The 19,582-nt window shown below is 41.9% G+C and overlaps 1 protein-coding gene across 12 annotated transcripts in view; it reads left to right on the top strand.

Annotated features, from left to right (window-relative positions):
* Positions 1 to 19,582, top strand: part of LOC311077813 (complement C3-like) — a 501,390-nt gene that overhangs the window by 47,687 nt on the left and 434,121 nt on the right. For 9 of the 12 annotated variants that reach the window (XM_084106430.1, XM_084106441.1, XM_084106440.1 and 6 more), the window contains exons 16-20: positions 2,586 to 2,657; positions 2,816 to 3,013; positions 11,089 to 11,194; positions 12,789 to 12,877; positions 12,984 to 13,126. The exons of 2 other annotated variants lie outside the window; for them this stretch is intronic. In XM_084106430.1, the coding sequence (XP_083962556.1) occupies positions 2,586 to 2,657; positions 2,816 to 3,013; positions 11,089 to 11,194; positions 12,789 to 12,877; positions 12,984 to 13,126 (608 nt within the window). Of the gene's footprint in view, positions 1 to 2,585; positions 2,658 to 2,815; positions 3,016 to 11,088; positions 11,195 to 12,788; positions 12,878 to 12,983; positions 13,127 to 19,582 lie in introns of all 12 variants that reach the window. One more of the 12 variants, XM_084106442.1, reaches the window with a different exon arrangement.

The raw sequence follows: 19,582 nt of genomic DNA, 5'->3' as shown, positions 1-19,582 counted from the left end.
TTGGGAATAAATTTTAGATTTTTCTGGTTAAAATTGCTTTTTAAAATTCACAGAATACACACACACACACACACACAAATGTTTCCAACAATATATAATATAATGAACACCAGGTTTGTTGTGCCTTGTAGGCATAGGCTATGCGCAGCGCTGCATAAAATAATAATAGCAATAACCTATAGCAGCCTATAAATCTTCCAAAAGATTTCAGTAACAACTACGCTAGAGAAAAATATATTGATTATCATATGTTACTTCAAATGTTTCCATTCGTTATGATGATATGAAATGAGATAATAGTAAAAACATGAAGCCTGGTGCGTTTTGCTTTTCAAACGTGATTGTGCTCCAAAATATGAAACATTATGGTTACCATATTATACATATCTACGTTTGAGCAGATATCCACAAACACAGTAACAGTAAACACGGGTCTAAATATTATAATATTCACCATATATCTAGCAACAGTTCAACTGCAATGTGAAGTTTATGCAACAATAACATAAACTAATAAGTAAGAATTTCTTACCTTACATCTTTCTTGTCTTCAAATCGCGTTCTTCTTCTTCTGAGGTAAATCCAATGTAAGCTCACTGCGTGTCTTCCAAACTCGACGAAAAGCAGAGACTTATGAAGTGTGGTGTTTTGTTTTTTGAGGTAATGAGCGCGATCGCGTTCCATGTGGAGATTTGCATGTGAATCTCTTTTGCGCGCGTGGGCGTGGTCAAATTAAAAATAATGAGCAAGCGTTTGAGAAACTGAACATCTTGTTGGTTTTATACAAATGACTTAAACAGAGAATATTTGTTTTCAGTTTGAATCCGATCATTTAAAAGTACACACTTAAATGTTTATAAAGGTATATGGCTCATAAATTTGTGACAAGTATTCGCTGAGTTTTGTTTCAGTTTATAGACGTGCTCAGGAAAAAAAAGTTCACCGCGACGGAGAGGCAGAAAGCACACCCTGTTTATTTTCTTTATTTTACAAAAGCACAATGTTTTGATTTGATTGTAAGTGGACACATACAAAAGTAGAAATATCACAGATTGTTTTTTCATATTTCTTTTTTCTGTATGACCATAAATGACTGAGTAATTTATGTTTTTTATTTATTATTATTTATTATTTTTAAATTTATTGTGCTACAATGTGAAAAAAATCCAGCAAAACGTGCCGGCGCATTTGCCGACCTCAGAGGGTTAAACACAAACACAGATTTGGTAACCTCCTACTGTCATGCTTTCCGTCTATCAGCCTATGCTTTTTGGATCGTTATCTCTAGGCCTACACTCTATGTTCTGAATATTTTATGTTCTGTGGAGAGCCAACCCTTCTTCATCCGGTGGGTACTTTTGGTATGTGCAGTGTAATTCACAGAATTACTAAAACATATTTTGCCACCTAAAAGTTAATGATTTTTTTGTGTCACGTCCGTGATGCATGTGTATTTCCCTCATATTAAATATAAAACACATGTGTAGACAGATATTTTTTCTAATGTCTGGACTCGTTTATTATTATAACTAGAGTTGGAAGGGATGTGTCGCGATTCTGCCTTCTCACACCGCGACACAGGTTTGTGGATCTGAGTGTCGCGATTTTGGTTTCATATCGCTACAGCCCAAGTTCCAGGACTGCATACTGAATCCCAAATATGGGTTACCAGTTTTAATATATAGACGAACAGGCAAGCAGTGGATTATATTGCACAACGGGTCAGCGTCAATGGAGAACATTTTCATTTTATGATTATTAAAAAGTGTGTGTGTGTGTGTGTGTGTATCAGAGACAGATAATTGTGTGTATTTTAGCGCAATCCAGTACAGAAGTAATCAATACATTATCGGGGAGGGTCATACCTTTTTTCACAATCATTTTGGAGGGTCATAAAAAAAGTATTGCTGGCGAAGGGAGGGTCAATTCTAATTTTGACCACAGATCTCAAAACTCATCTGGTAGCCCCTTAAATAAAAAAACAAACAGTCCCTAAGCAGTGTGGTTTCCGAAGCCTGCTTAAATGTGGTGGGAAAGATGGCAGTAGTGAGAGGTGTGTGGATTATAGGAGTCAGAGTGAGCAAAGTCAATGAGATCTCCTGTAGTAGGCGGGAGGGGATCAGGGGCTGAAGGGTGTTGCACATGCTGGCCTGGAGATGAGAAGACAGATATTATCAAGGCAGGAAGTTGAGGCCAAACATAGAATGTCAGTTTCTTCATTGACATCAAGAGAAGATAAGTGTTTAATGGGGGGAAAGGATGCAGAGACCACAGAGGAAAAATCACGGTTGAAACCGCAGTCCGGGGGAAAGCATCAATGTAAGGAGCATAGAAACTGAAGTGGCCGGGACAGGCCCCCTATGGTCTACTCGTGGAGCCGACACTGGTGACATGACACAAAGATGGCCAATGTAGTTAATCCAAGTCAAATAAAAAAAAAAAAAAAACAGGTGGTTTTGCAATACCAGTACATAGAAGTAAGTTTTTAAAACTGCTGAAAATTAAAAATCGATTAACGTTTTTTTTTTAACCTTGCCAAGTGATTTTTAAAATATACTAATTCATTCAATTGAATTGTCGCCTAGAGCCTGAGTGTCCCGCCACTGCAAAGAGAAAACGAAGAGCTGAGAGTCTCCTGCAGATCACTGGTACACTAAGTGAGGAACTGAAATTTACTCAGATTTTACTTTTGCAATGTAAATCAGAAAGGGATCTTTTTTTTTTTTTTTTTTTTTTTTTACTGTTAAAGATCCCGAACCTTTCTCTTCACGGTTCATGTTTAAGGGAACTCCCCCCCCTTTCATTATCTTCTCAGTTGGTCAGTACTCTGGTGAACTGAAGCAGTGCTGCATTGATGGGATGAGGGATAATAAACTTGGCTACACCTGTGAACGAAGAGCCACGTATATTGTAGACGGGCAAGAGTGTGCCCAGGCCTTCCTGCAATGCTGCAAAGATATGAAAACCCGCAAAAACTTGAAGACAGAAGAAGAGGAAATGATTCTGGCTCGCAGTAAGTATACACAGAAAAAACCCCAGTGTTAAATCTACACTGCTCAGAGCACATATGGTCCCACTCTACAGAGTGTTAAAGTAACACTGAAGCAGTGTTAAAGTTAATGAGATAATTAAGTGATTAATAAAGTGATCATTTGTGGTGACACCTGATGCTAATGAGCAGAATCACTGAAGGAAAGAGAAACAACTAAAGAGAAAAAAGAGAAACACAAGAACAACAACTGAGGAGTGTTCCAGAAAGCAAGGTTATCTTACTGTCAAACATACCCTGAACTCTCGGTTGATTAAACCAAACCTTGCTTACTCGAGGTATGCTGGTTCCAAAAACATGTCCAGGAGTAAGTTCATCCAAATCAGAGTATATTCATGGTTAACACACCAGACATTCACAACAGAGTGACGAATTGACAAGTCACCATAGAAAAGGAAGCTAAGAAAAAGCGTGCCATACACAGCAAAATCCCCAGTGTTAAATTGACACTTCTCAGTGTACATATGTGTCCACACTACAGTGTTAAAATTAACACTGAAGCAGTGTTGAAGTTAATGAGATAATTAAGTTAACACTGAAGCAGTGTTGAAGTTAATGAGATAATTAAGTGATTAATTAAGTGATGATTGGCCATTAGTGGTGACACCTGATGATAACAAGCAAACTCACTGAAGGAAAGAGAAACAAGAACAGAAAAAAGAGAAACACAAGAACTACTGACTTTGAACCATTATTGCACTTATTATTTTACCAGTTTGACTTTATTTCTGTCATACATCTACACACGGTCTTATTTAGATTTAACAGAAGTTTAGATGGTAATGTTCTATGGAATGTTTCGTTTCATGTCACCATTACGGTGACCAGTGTTTGTTTTAGTTGGGCTCTTGACCCTTTACTTTTAACATTAGTTTTTCTCTGGTTGCTACAACTCTGTGTTTATAAAGCACATTTGTTGTGGCAAGAGAAACTATGATTTGGGCTGTGTTTCCCGAAAACATTGCAAGCCTTATTTGATCGTACAAACCATTTGTTGCAGTTGGTCTGAGATCAAGTTAGGCTTAAGATGCTTTTGGGAAACACAGCCCTGGTTATGTTTCGATGATTAAATTACTAGTGACCTGATTCAATGATGTCACCCATCATTATAAACTGATTATCCAAATGCTTTATTAATTTTTCACTACAGTAACTACTTCCAGGAATGTTTTAGGAATCTGAAGGATTTAAAATCACACACAGACATCAAGAATCTACATATGAATTTCAACAATGGTGACAATCAAACAAATGCTTAATGTTGCAGTGCATGATGGGAGCCACCAATCAGAACGCATCAATGGCTCACATCATGCATTGCAGCATGAATAAATTATGCAGCTGAATTGCCCTGTAATTTTCATTGTTTGCTTTTATTTTGCTATTGTTTTGTTATGACTTTAGTAGCTTGTTTTGTGATGTTCAGAGTTGATCTGTTTGTCACTAGTTTGTTTATTGTCACCATTGTTGATATATTTATATGCTGATTCTTGATGTCTGTGTGTTTAAACACAATAACTTCTGTGCACAAAGTATTTTCAAAATTTCTGATATTGCTTGTTGGATCTCAAACTGTAGAATCTCAGAGCTACAATCACCAATAATAAAACAAGACATCAAGCATATAGTCAAAGATTCATGCTGATAATGTCATTGTCATCAAAACATATTGTGAGCAGGTCATGTTTTCTCTTGCATTAACAAATGTGCTTTATAAACACAATGTTGGAACAGTCAGAGAAAAACTAATATAAAAAAATGAAAAGGGTCAAGAGCCCAACTAAAGCAAACACTGACCACCATAATGGTAATGGAATAATGGAAAAATTCCATAAAACATTACCGTCTAAACTTCTGTTGAATCTCAAGAACTTTTGTCGATGTATGACAGAAATAAAGTCAAACTGGCAACAATAAGTGCAACAATGTGTAATGACTCGAAGTCAGTTGTAGTTCTTGTGTTTCTCTTTTTTCTGTTATTGTTTTTTCTCTTTCCGTCAATGATTCTGCTTATTAACATCAGGTATCTTCAATAATGCTATATCATCACTTAATTAATCACTTAATTATCTCATTCACTTCAACACTGCTTCAGTGTTAACTTAATTATCTCGCTAACTTCAGCACTGCTTCAGTGTTAATTTTAACACCCTGTAGTGTGGACACATACATTCACCTAAAGGATTATTAGGAACACCATACTAATACTGTGTTTGACCCCCTTTCGCCTTCAGAACTGCCTTAATTCTACGTGGCATTGATTCAACAAGGTGCTGAAAGCATTCTTTAGAAATGTTGGCCCATATTGATAGGATAGCATCTTGCAGTTGATGGAGATTTGTGGGATGCACATCCAGGGCACGAAGCTCCCGTTCCACCACATCCCAAAGATGCTCTATTGGGTTGAGATCTGGTGACTGTGGGGGCCATTTTAGTACAGTGAACTCATTGTCATGTTCAAGAAACCAATTTGAAATGATTCAAGCTTTGTGACATGGTGCATTATCCTGCTGGAAGTAGCCATCAGAGGATGGGTACATGGTGGTCATAAAGGGATGGACATGGTCAGAAACAATGCTCAGGTAGGCCGTGGCATTTAAACGATGCCCAATTGGCACTAAGGGGCCTAAAGTGTGCCAAGAAAACATCCCCCACACCATTACACCACCACCACCAGCCTGCACAGTGGTAACAAGGCATGATGGATCCATGTTCTCATTCTGTTTACGCCAAATTCTGACTCTACCATCTGAATGTCTCAACAGAAATCGAGACTCATCAGACCAGGCAACATTTTTCCAGTCTTCAACTGTCCAATTTTGGTGAGCTCGTGCAAATTGTAGCCTCTTTTTCCTATTTGTAGTGGAGATGAGTGGTACCCGATGGGGTCGTCTGCTGTTGTAGCCCATCCGACTCAAGGTTGTGCGTGTTGTGGCTTCACAAATGCTTTGCTGCATACCTCGGTTGTAACGAGTGGTTATTTCAGTCAAAGTTGCTCTTCTATCAGCTTGAATCAGTCGGCCCATTCTCCTCTGACCTCTAGCATCAACAAGGCATTTTCGCCCACAGGACTGCCGCATACTGGATTTTTTTCCCTTTTCACACCATTCTTTGTAAACCCTAGAAATGGTTGTGCGTGAAAATCCCAGTAACTGAGGAGATTGTGAAATACTCAGACCGGCCCGTCTGGCACCAACAACCATGCCACGCTCAAAATTGCTTAAATCACCTTTCTTTCCCATTCTGACATTCAGTTTGGAGTTCAGGAGATTGTCTTGACCAGGACCACACCCCTAAATGCATTGAAGCAACTGCCATGTGATTGGTTGATTAGATAATTGCATTAATGAGAAATTGAACAGGTGTTCCTAATAATCCTTTAGGTGAGTGTATGTACACTGAGGAGTGTTAATTTAACATAGTGCATATTACCACCTATTTGGTGGTTGTGCAATTATTTTCCAATCTTTTTGTTTAATAATCTTTAATCACTGTGAATAAGAACTAATGTTTGTTTTATGCTAGTTATAAAATAAAAAGAAAGACTGATTACACTAAATATAGTCTGTGCTTGCAAAGATAACGTCTGTAAAAGTTTGTTTTGTTTAGTCATTTTGCTTCAACATTGCTTGAAAGGTAAGATCATATAATACTGCATATGTCTTTTATTATAGAAATACATTATAGCATAGAAAACATCTGAATGCAGATCAACGATGTGTGAGATGAGAATTATATAGCTATATATTATAATAAAATTACTATTTCCTCGTTTTTAATAGCCTTTATATATCTGTATTGCTATATATAAAATATTGTAAAATATAATCATTCACGCCCACTGGAGCGTCATCAATAGGGCACATATGCGCTGAACACCTCTGAAGTAAACTAACGTACTCGGTTACTTGCGTAACCTCGGTTCCCTGAGAGATAAGGGAACGAGTATTTCATTGCAAACGCTATGTGAAAACTCCTTTTCTCGAGAATATTGAAGCCTTTATTTTAAAACTCGGTGCAGCTGCACAGCGAGCACATCATAGCTGGCTGAAGCATGCTGATTGGCTGTGCTGCGGCAACTGCACAAACCTATGGCGATCCAGCAAGGACACGTGATCCAATCAGAGCGCTTGCTGCCTTGCTCGACTTGAGCGCGCCAATATGGGCGTGGCTGAAGGGTATAAATTCTGTAGAATATCGCCATAGAGACAGGTTAAATCGACTGAAGCAAAGCACCTGACATGAGCAAAATAGCACAATACTTGTTCCCTTATCTCTCAGGGAACCGAGGTTACGTAAGTAACCGAGTGCGTTCCCTTTCGAGAATGGTTCACTTATATTGCGTTGCAAATGCTATGAGAACCCATTGTAAAACGCCGTGCTATTAGCAGATGACTACTCTGAAGATGTCCAGGGAGGCCCGGGACTTTTAACAGAGTAGTCCGAACCATCGTAGACCAGAAGTGTCGGGTCCCAGGATGTTATATACTGCATATAGTGATAAGTGCAGAGGGCCACCATGGGAGAGCCACGATATATAGGTCTGGACCCATAGGGGCCAGGGTCCTGGATGGAAAGGACTCGTGCCTGCAAGGCAGTCTAATTTATAGAATTTTGCAAATGTGGACGGAGCAGACCAGCCGGCCGCCGCACAAATGTCTTCTATAGGAACTCCACTGGACCATGCCCAAGAGGAAGCCATACCTCTTGTGGAGTGGGCTCTTACACCTATGGGGCACGGAAGGCCCATAGAAGCGTAGGCCAGAGAGATAGCATCAACTATCCATCTTGACAAGTCTGTGTTTCGTGACCGGAGAACCCTTGGTGCGGCCACCAAAACAGACAAAGAGCTGTTCTGACTGCCTGAACGGGGAAGAATGCTCCAGATAAATTCTCAAAGGGGCAGATCATGTATGCATCACTATCGTCTTCTGAAGAGGGAAGAGCAGATAGGGAGATAACCTGGGCTCTGAACGGAGTTGAGAGCACTTTAGGACTTTAGTACTTTAGGAGTGCATGTGAGGAGATCCTTCCTCAACGGGATAGGCCACGGATCTGTCGCTGACAGCTGCATCAGCTCTGGGAACCAGATCTCGGTCCGCCAGAGAGGAGAGACCATTCCTCTGGGGGAACATTGCCCCGAGATAACATATCTGCCCCTTGGTTCAGCGTGCCTGGCACTTGAGCTGCCCTGAGTGAGTGCAGGTTGGCGTGAGCCCATAACAGGAGCTGCTCGGCCATGGTGTACAGGTTGCAAGACCTGAGACTGCCCTGGCGATTTATGTGGGACACCACTGCCATGTTGTCCGTCCAGAAGGTGTGGAAGAAAGGTTTTTAGGGCTAGAAAAACCGCACTTAATTCGAGACAGTTGATGTGTAGGTGTTTCTCTGAGCTCGAACAGAGGCCGGAGGCAGGCCTGCACTAGTACAGGGCTCCCCAACCGAGGTTGGAAGCGTCTGTTGAAGTCGAGAACTGTTCCCAGGAACGTGAACCTTTGGCTGGGGGACAGCATAGTCTTGGAATAGTTCACTCTGAGCCCAAGGCGATCTAGATGGCCGAGGAGCCAGGTTTTGTGAGTAAGAGACTCCGCCTCCAACTGGGCCAGTATGAGCCAGTCATAAAGGTAATTCAGAATGAATTCCCCGCTGTCTCAGGGGGGAGAGAGACGCATCCATGCACTTTGTGAATGTACAAGGCGCTAAAGACAGTCCGAATGGTAGGACTGTGTATTGATATGTCTGCCCCTTGAAGGCGAATCTCAAGAATGGCCTGTGACGGGGGTTCACTTGGATATGAAAGAAGGCATCTTTCAGATCTACTGAGAAGAACCAGTCTCCTGGGCAAATTTGCGCCAGGATATGTCTGGTTGTGAGCATCCTGAATGGCCGTACCATGAGGGCCTTGTTCAGATGTCTGAGATCTCAAATGGATCTCAGGCTGCCGTCTTTCTTCGGAACAAGAAAATAACGGCTGTAGAAGCCTGACTCGCTTTGGGAAGTGGGAACTATCTCGATAGCCCCTTTCGCCAGCAGACTTAACACTTAGGTGTGGAGGACGTGAGACACTGCTCCTTACTGAAGTGTAGATTATACCGCAAAAGCGCGTGGGTCTGCGGGCAAACTGAAGCGAGTAACCCTGGTTTATGATATTCATAACCCAGCCTGACACTTCAGGGATGGCCTGCCAGGCCTGGGCCTGAGAAGCCAGGGGTTGGATTGCATCTGGAGGTGGAACGCCAACCTGCCAGATGTTTTTGTGAAGAAATTTGCTCGATTTGTGCTCTGTGCGGATCGCTGTTAAAACAGCATTTGGGTGCAGGGGTGCGTAACGAAGGATGGGCCCATGTTCTGCAATTAACACATCTCCAGCCGCCTGAACTGAAGAGGGAGGCACTCGAGCGATCTTCAGGGGTGCTCCGGCCACAGCGGGACATGGCCCCCTCTTTCCGTCGATTAGGATGACTTCCTAGGCTCATGGTCCAGCATGAGCTTTGGCCGCGGGCCCTAGCGTTTGGGGAGCGGGTAGCGCTTTGCTGGTTTGAAGCGCTGATTGGTCTCAGCCGCTGGGCGGGGCTGGGGGACCTGAGGCGCTGGTTTCTCTGGCTGTGGCGTGCTCTTCGGGCACTGTGAAGCAGAGCTGGAGCACTTGGGGAGGAAGTGCTTCATGGCAGTGGATGCCTTCTGAGCTTCCGTGAAACGTTCCACAAACCCCCTAACAGAAGGACCAAAGAGACCTAAAGTGGAGACTGGCGAGTCGAGGAAGGCGGTTTTGTCCAAGTCTGATCTCTGTCAGATTAAGCCATAAGTGGCGCTCCAGCACCACTAGGCTGGCCATGTTGCAGCCGATGGCCTGAGCCGTGGTCTTGGTAGCCCGCAGGGCCAGGTCTGTGGCGCTGCGGAGATCTCTGAAGGTGTCTGGGTCAGGTCCTGACTCATCCAACACGGAGGAGTTTAGCCTGAAACACCTGAAGAACAGACATGGGGTGTAAAGCAGAAGCAGCCTGGCCAGCAGCGGTGTATGCACGGTCCATGAGTGCTGAGGACGTTCTGCACGGCTTAGATGGGTGCGCAGCCTTTGCTCTCCAACTGCCAGCAGTGGGAGGACATAAATGGGCGTCAACCGTTTCTTCCAGTGGCGGGAGCTTCACATATCCTTTTTCCTCAGAGCCGTCAACGGATGAGAGCGTCAAAGAGGCAGAAGAGCGCGTGCGCGCTGAAAAGGGCGCGTGCCATGAGTTTGTGAGCTCCTCATGAACTTCTGGAAAAAACAGACCGGAACTCTGGCGAGGGGTTTGCTGGCACCACGGCAGGAACCACTCATTGAGGCAGCTTCTAGTGGGCTCTTCTGGTGGTAGCCAGTCAAGACCCAGCTTGTCGACAGCTTGAGTACTGACACGGAGAACCTCGGCATCAATAGTCGCTCTGTTGTCAACTTGTTCAGGCTGAGAGAGAGGGGCGGGGTCCGCGGAGCCCGACCAATCCTCACCCTCAGATGCCACCATAGAAACTGCATCGTCAAATTCCCCCACCGATCCGCTGAAAGAGACGAGGCCGGCCGCTTCGAGAGAGGGGCGTTGATCGCTCTTGACAAACAGCACCGGTGAAGTGTCAGATTCTGGTGTGGGCGAGGCATGCGCTCATATCACCGCGTTGTGGAGCCGTTGCTCGCGCCGCTTCTTTCTTCGGGGCTCGACGATGGAAGACGGGCGGGCTCACCCTCTGATGTAGCGAGAGCGAGCCTGGAACGAAACACTGAGATGGGCATGCTGTCACAGGAAGGAATTTAATTCAAAAAAGCAGTGCCACTGCACAGTCATAACAGTGCAGCGATCTGAGCGTGCCATTTGGAAACATTCCAATAATTTTGAGATCCCTATGACTTAACGGTCTCTGACATCCAGACCCTTTTAGAACAGAAAAAAAATTAGTAAAGCTGTACAAATACAATAAGGTCCCTAATACATTTTTTACTTGACTTGTTTGATGTGTCCTTTTGCTCTAAAATGTATATTCTGTCACATTTTTATCTGTTACAACAGGTGATGATGATGATGATGATGAATATACAAACTCTGATAATATCGTGTCACGTACTCAGTTCCCTGAGAGTTGGCTTTGGGAAGAGATTGATCTATGTGAGAATTGGTGAGTAGGAGACTTTTAGACAAAAGCTGTGAGTTTAGCCCCGTTCACACCACTAGTGACTCATAACAAATTATCTCTTGAGCTGTTGGTGACAGTGTGTGTGTGTGTGTGTGTGTTAGAGCTGGGCGATTTTTTCCCCTAAAAAATCTGCGATTTTTTAAAGGAGCTGTATGTAAGAAATATATTTCAATTAATCATAAAATGGCCCTGATATGTCACTAGACATTAAGAAATCATGTTCATTTCAAATACTTATATCACTGACAACAGTAGTACGGCCAGGATATTGTCATTTAAAAAGTGAAGTTGCAGCCCTCAACTGATGTTGATGTTGTCATCTTGTGTTTTGGCCTGATGCTCCACCCTCCCCCTATCTACCAATCACGAAGTCAGTAGTGTTTCAGCATCCGGGTTGCCAGCTCTGCTCTAGTTACCACAGCTACATAGCAGCCTATGTTCCTGCTGGATCCTGTAGCCTATCTGGCCACCTCGAGTCAGGGGGGAGGGGGAGGGGATACACCGCTCTACAGTAATTTGAAAGTGATTGCAGTACCAGTTTTGGCCACAATCTTACATACGGCTCCTTTAATAAAAAACTCGATTTACGATTCGATTCGACCCCCCCCCCCCCCCCCCATTTAAAACAAAATAACTGCGAACTGTAAATATATTTTAAAAATATATTATTTATTGTATTTAATTAAAGTGCATCAACATAAACAAAATTGCAAAGGCAACCCCTTTCTCTAACTGAAAAGTCACTGTGCAGTGTGCAACAAAGATGGTTAAACATCCAAATTATTTATACTGTATTTGGATTGAGCTAATAAAACAACAAAAAATCCTGAGGTAACTCTTATATTCAGATTACACGATTTTTTTGTCTGTTATGATAGTCACTGTGTCAGATTACACGATTTTGACTCCTAAAAATCTTTAGGACAAGAAACATGTCAGACTACACGTTGTTTTCCGACCAGTCATCGCGAGCCGTCTCACACACTCATTCACTCGCACATATACACAAGCTCACTCACATAGCCTACACACACACACACACACACACACACACTCACTCACATACACGCTCTCTCTCTCTCTCTCTCTCTCTCTCTCTCTCTCTCTCTCACACACACACACACACACACTCATCACTCACTCTCGCTCACACACACTCGCTCGCTCACTCACTCACTCACTCGCGAACACACTCTCACTCACTCACTCACTCGCGCGCCGTCGTCGTGGAGGACCGTTAAAAAATTAAACATGCTTTTTGTCGTGAAGCATCGAGGGCTGCACTGCAGCGAGCGTGCTACGGAAACCCTGAAGGAAGATTTGGCGAATGCAAAATGTATGTATTGTACGCTGAAGAGGGGGAAAAAAAATCTAAAAAATCGATTTTTTGAAAATATGAATCAATTTGACCTACCAACTCGATTTTTAAATCAAATCGATTTTTTCCCCAGCCCTAGTGTATGTGTGTGTGTGTGTGTGCGTGTATGTGTGTGTGTGTGTGTGTGTGAGTCTGATAGTAAACAACCATTTGAAGAGTATTTCAACAGTTTTTCTTTTATTTTTCCTCATATCTCAGTCCAGAACCAGTCAGAGATAAAGTGGTCTTCCTGAAAGACTCTATTACTACCTGGCAGATCTTGGCTGTCAGTCTGTCACCAACACTTGGTAAGGTGAAGCCGCAAACACAGGATACATGGTCTGAAAATCATCATCATCATCATTATCATCCAGGAGCTGCTGCTTTAAACCCTGCTTTTTTTCCTCCTCAAAGGCATCTGTGTGGCAGAACCTGAGGAGCTGATCGTTTTTAAGAGCTTTTTCATTGACCTCAAGATCCCTTATTCAGCTGTGCGCGGTGAACAACTGGAAATCAAGGCCATTATTCACAACTACACACCAAAGAATCTGAAGAAGGTAGATCAGATTTAATATTGAAAATGCATTCAGAATTTATGTTATACATTAAAACCATGTGCATCATAATAACATTTTCTGCTTGAGTCAAATAATTTATCCTGAAAAGAATTTCAGGTTCTCTTACGAGAGGTTCTCTCGTACTGCGTAATATCTTACGCTATGGGGAAATCTCTTTTCCGTGAGATACTGAAGCCAGAAATTATCCTTAATTTTGGAATAATGTAAAACGCGTTGCAGCAGCATGCAGACATAGGCAAGACGGCTTGCGCGCCTATTGGCTGCCCTGCGGCAACTGCAGCAGCCTATCGAGAGGCCCTGTGATGACGTCAGAACCAATGGGGGTGCTTCGCGCCCATTGCGTTGCGACCCGCCGAAACGGGCGTGGTCTGGGCCCATAAATATAGCTCGAATAGGCTGGTAATCTGATTTTTCATCTCTTCAGCGGAGCTCACGCATCGCTGGATCTTGAGAGAAGAAGCTGCACCGTCAGAAAAAGCCTTTCAGTGGGACGAGCCTTGCATCTGAAGCCGCTGGCCGCGCCGCCTTCAGCCGCTGTTCCTGCTGCGCTATCCGGCGTTATATCCTTTTCTCTGCTACTGTGTTTTGTGCGTGTGTGTGTTCGCCGCCGCGCTAAAAGAGCCGGGCGTCTTTTTCAAGATGCCCCTTTCCTGCCTGGGTGAGGTTCACGCAGCTCTCGCGAGCTACTGCCTATGGCGACTCTGAGGACTCGCCTGGCATCCCTTTCTGAGACTGCACCTTAAAAACTTAAAGTACCGCGCCGTAAAAAGCGCCGTGCTCGGAACCTCCCCCAACCCGCAAAAGCTCGCCAGTTCGCCCGCCTGCTTCACCCGCTTCGCTAGAGTCTCTTCCTGATGGACAGCGGCCGCCGTCTGCCGCCGCTTTCCGTCGTGGATATCAACCAAGAAGCCGCGTCTGTGGGGGATGATACCTGCTCTCCCTCTGCTTGAGCCGCGCAAACTGCGCCGTTCACAAGAGAGGTCAGGAGCGGACGGTCCCGGGGCTAGTTTTTCTTTACGTTACAAGAAAGTTACCCTGCCCTTGCACCCATTCACGCGTCACTCACCGGCGTAAGAAGAAGAGAGAGTGTTTTAGTCCCGCCGAGGCCGGTCTAACCTCCATTTCTCACACATTTCTCAGTCTCCTCTTAAGTTCAGGCGACTGGAAATATCTATATTGCAGCAAACGAGCCTGTTATAATACATGCACGCCTGCAAACAAATGCCAAAGCAAAACATGATGACGCTCTCTCTTCCCGCTCTCTCTCCCTTTGCTTGTGCCGCGCAAACTACTAACTTCTAAAAACGAGGCCTCAAAGTCTTCCTAGCCCGCCTAGGAAAGCGACAGTGTTCAAGTCCCACTGCGGCCAGACTTTAACCAAACTTCCCGCTCATTCAGGTCCAGAAAATGCTACTGTTCCAGTGTATTTAGCAGAAAACAAGCCGGTATTACAGCCCGTTTGCCTGCACACAAACGCCGTCTTTACGGCGACCCAGATAAATCTCATAAGAGTGTATTTTCTGCTATTCCGGCCACGGCCGATGGTGTTATGAGTGTCGTAAAATGCCCACAGCCCAGTGCTCATTCCTACACACAAGCACAGCCCGCCACACAGGGCTCGCACACATAAAATCGACTCACGTCGATTGTGCATTAAACGTAGTAAATGTGCCCACGAACCAGTGCCCACAAACACTACACATTGCATGTCTTACGTTTTCTGTAAAAACGTACTCGGTTACTAACGTAACCTCTGTTCTCTCTAGAGAGGGAACGAGTACTGCGTAATATCTTACGCTCTGGTATTCCGGCCACGGCCGATGGTGTTATGAGTGTAGTAAAATGCCCACAGCCCAGTGCTCATTCCTACACATAAGCACAGCCCGACACACAGGGCTCGCACACATAAAATCGACTCATGTCAATTGTGCATTAACCCTCTGAGGTCTGGGGTGTTTTTGGGGTCCTTGAGATGTTCTGACATGCCCTGACATTTGTGATTTTTTCAGTTGCTTATAAACATATCAATGGGAAAAAAAAATTACACTCTATTTAGCACAAACAGGACTACCATAATATGTGAGCCACATGTATGTACATGTTTTCATTTTTGAGAGAATAATGTTTATGCATGGTTATTGAAAAAACTAAAAATGAAAGTTTCTGAAATAAGGCCACAAAACACATACTAAATATGTGTCAATAAGACTTTTGACTAATGGATGTCGTCACCTAGAGTTTTTTTCTTCAAAATGATGTGAAAATCATCCTGCCTAATCATTCACATAAAACGATACATTGATTTTAGTTTTGTAAAACACTTTTAGTTTGGAAAGCCAATATGCGGATGGGGCGTAAACGATCATGCATATTTAGTGGTTCACACCTGATGAGACAATGCCACTGCATACTTAATGAGCCATTCATTCAGGTGTGTCACCTATAGCTAACTTAAATATACAAGCTTGATAAAAATGATCATTCTAGAAGAAAATTTCAGATGGCATTTAGAGGCTTTTGCATCTGAACTCTTCATATATACACACACACACATATATATATATATATATATATATATATATATATATACATACATACATACATACATACATACACACATACTGTATATATATATATATATGCATACACAATTGTATAATATCCAAGGTAAACATGTCTAGCAATTGTGCAGTCAATTCTCATACTGTATTTTCAGTTTTGGAATATTTATCCTCTCCCCAAATTTGTCACTAATAAAACACAATTTCGCCTGACTGATTAATCATCCTGCCTAATCATTCACATAAAACGATACATTGATTTTAGTTTTGTAAAACACTTTTAGTTTGGAAAGCCAATATGCGGATGGGGCGTAAACGATCATGCATATTTAGTGGTTCACACCTGATGAGACAATGCCACTGCATACTTAATGAGCCATTCATTCAGGTGTGTCACCTATAGCTAACTTAAATATACAAGCTTGATAAAAATGATCATTCTAGAAGAAAATTTCAGATGGCATTTAGAGGCTTTTGCATCTGAACTCTTCATATATACACACACACACATATATATATATATATATATATATATATATATATATATACATACATACATACATACATACATACACACATACTGTATATATATATATATATGCATACACAATTGTATAATATCCAAGGTAAACATGTCTAGCAATTGTGCAGTCAATTCTCATACTGTATTTTCAGTTTTGGAATATTTATCCTCTCCCCAAATTTGTCACTAATAAAACACAATTTCGCCTGACTGATTAATCATCCTGCCTAATCATTCACATAAAACGATACATTGATTTTAGTTTTGTAAAACACTTTTAGTTTGGAAAGCCAATATGCGGATGGGGCGTAAACGATCATGCATATTTAGTGGTTCACACCTGATGAGACAATGCCACTGCATACTTAATGAGCCATTCATTCAGGTGTGTCACCTATAGCTAACTTAAATATACAAGCTTGATAAAAATGATCATTCTAGAAGAAAATTTCAGATGGCATTTAGAGGCTTTTGCATCTGAACTCTTCATATATACACACACACACATATATATATATATATATATATATACATACATACATACATACATACACACATACTGTATATATATATATATATGCATACACAATTGTATAATATCCAAGGTAAACATGTCTAGCAATTGTGCAGTCAATTCTCATACTGTATTTTCAGTTTTGGAATATTTATCCTCTCCCCAAATTTGTCACTAATAAAACACAATACAAATTATTTAAAGAAAAAAATTATATTTACCTTTTAATAGTTTGTTTACATCTACCTTTTAAATATATTTTTTTCTTAAAAAGGTTACAATTACAACAACAATTCAAGTGTAATCTTACAGTATATTCTACAGTAAAAACTGTACCCAAATCTAGTCAACAAAATGTTGTCTTTCATATTTCGCCTGACTGTAACGTAGTGTTGTCACGATACCAAAATTATTGTTTCGATACCGATACCAAGTCAATTATTGCGATTTCGATACTTTTTCGATACTTTTCCTGAAAAGGGAGAAACACTCTCAAATATCATTGCTGTGCTTTATTTTAAAACCGGGACAACATTCTAATCATATAACACACTAATAAATGAACATATGAACAGCAGATATATTAAACATTTAAAAAAAAAAAAAAAAATATCAAAATATAAAAAATAAATTAGAGCAATGACATTCAAGGTAATTTTTTTTATAAATTTAGCAGCATTATCTCATTTATCATAAGAAACATAAGAGCTTTATCTTGATTCTGAACTTTGAATAAAAATATGAACAGTGATTATATTAAACAATGTTTAATATTGGTAACATATGATAAGCCTCATTGGTGATATATTTGGCATGTGGGGAGAGAGTTGTGGAAGGCCTATACTTCATGTTAAACATAAATATATAGCAGCAAAGACAACGTCGGCAGTGTTGACGGCAAAATAGGCTACAGAATAATTCGTTCTGTATTAAGAGGTGCAATATTTGAAAATCGATAATATTTTTTTAAATTACATTTATATTGTATTTATGTCAAAACTTTCAAACATCAAAATGTCATTTATTAATATGTATTCGTGTCAAAATGACATAGAAACATCTTTTCCTATTCTATTTTGCCTGGAAACGCTTCCAACACGCTTGCGTGTCGCGTGAAAAATAGGCGTCGGTTCTATTTCTAGAATGCACGCGTTTTCCGCACGTCTCTCGAGCTGCACCCAGACGCGTGTGTCACGCAGGCAGTTAACATGGGAGCCGAAATAAAAACGGACACGACACGCAGCCAGTGTGTCGCCGGCCATCTGGAACACGGTCATTCTTAGAAGTATCGATACTGATAAATTTAGGTATCGTGACGTTTTTAATTTCCGAGTATCGCGATACTTTTGAAGTATCGGTACACCGTGCAACACTACTGTAACGTTGTTTTTATGAAATATTAGGGCATATAAATGTTAATTTGCAGTTTAATACGTTGCTTATACAAATAGTCTACATTTTATTTCAACATATTTCAGTCGATTTTTACTCATCTCAGTATAGCAATATAGTTTGCTAAAACATTATCATTCATTAACACACGCGATTTAAATTTAAACTGTCTTTTTGCAAGCTGTGGTAAACAGCGCGCATCTCTGCCGTTCATTCATTCATAAACAGAAACCCGATTCACGTGAGAAGGAAAAAAACTTACTACAGTATTCCTCCGAGCTCGCTCCTCGATATACCTGCACTTCTGAGGTACATTTTCCATTATTATTATTCCTCACAGCGCTGCGAGACGGTGTAAACAAGTAATGATCTGAATAAACTTGTGTGTTTTCTCGAGCTGATATGGGGGCGTTCACAGGATTGCGCGGATTGCCTCAGTCATTTGCGTTTGAATAGCGCGCGCTCTCCGTGGGCGGGTCACATTACATTTGAATTAGCTGTAATGAGCTCGACTGGAATCACTCTCTTTTAATACAGATTTCACAAGATGAGAATATTTGTTTTTTATATAAATTACTTCATTTAAAAGAAGAGAATTCAAGCTTCATGCCTGTGTGTCTGTATGCCTGTTTGACTGAATATTCGCTGAGTTATTGTTCATTTTCGGACGCGTTTCAGAATGGACTACACTGGCAGAGAGAAGGCAGAACTCGCTTTGTGTTTATTTTTCTTTATTTGGCAAAAAGCACAACACTTTGTTTTTATTGTGAGTATACACAAAAATAATACACATTTAACAGAATCGATTGATGTATGAAACTCCTATGGAAAATCAAAGTCAACAGAGTATTTATGAGTTTCTTTTACACTGATAAAAAAAAAGCGAGCTGGTATCGCCGGCGATACCGTCGACCTCAGGGGGTTAAACGTAGTGAATGTGCCCACGACCCAGTGCCCACAAACACTACACATTGCATGTCTCACGTTTTCTGTAAAACGAAACTAACGCACATACAGTCAGGTCAAGCAAACGGTGTTTTCAGTGTAGTAAATGTGCCCGCTGTCCCACCCCACGGGGCTTGCCCCGCTCACTCTCTCTCAGCAAGCCGCCGTAGGAGAGTCGAGCGCCAGCAGGCTGCCCACTGTGATCAGCGCGCCCCCCGCCTCGAACGCTGCAAGCACGGCGTCTATGTTACAGCATACCGAAGCTCTCCGGCCACCACTATGTCGCGGCCAGAGCCCAGATCTCATTCAACCCCTAGCTATTCATGCAAATGCGTGGGCAAAGCTTCCCGGGGTATCAGAATGGTGCTGAACATTATAAAAGAGGCTATTCGCTACAGTTCGCTCGACGCCCCTGCCATTGCGCGGCGCGAATCGAAACTACGGTAGAAAAGGAAGTAGCACATCTACTTCGAACCGAAAATTGCGAAACTGTTGAGCAA

Source organism: Abramis brama (genome assembly GCF_963993115.1).
Source record: "Abramis brama genome assembly, chromosome: 2".
In the NCBI taxonomy this organism is placed as follows: Eukaryota; Metazoa; Chordata; class Actinopteri; order Cypriniformes; family Leuciscidae; genus Abramis; species Abramis brama.
The sequence above is the reverse complement of the archived record's forward strand: the minus strand, read 5'-3'. Positions and strand labels throughout refer to the sequence as shown.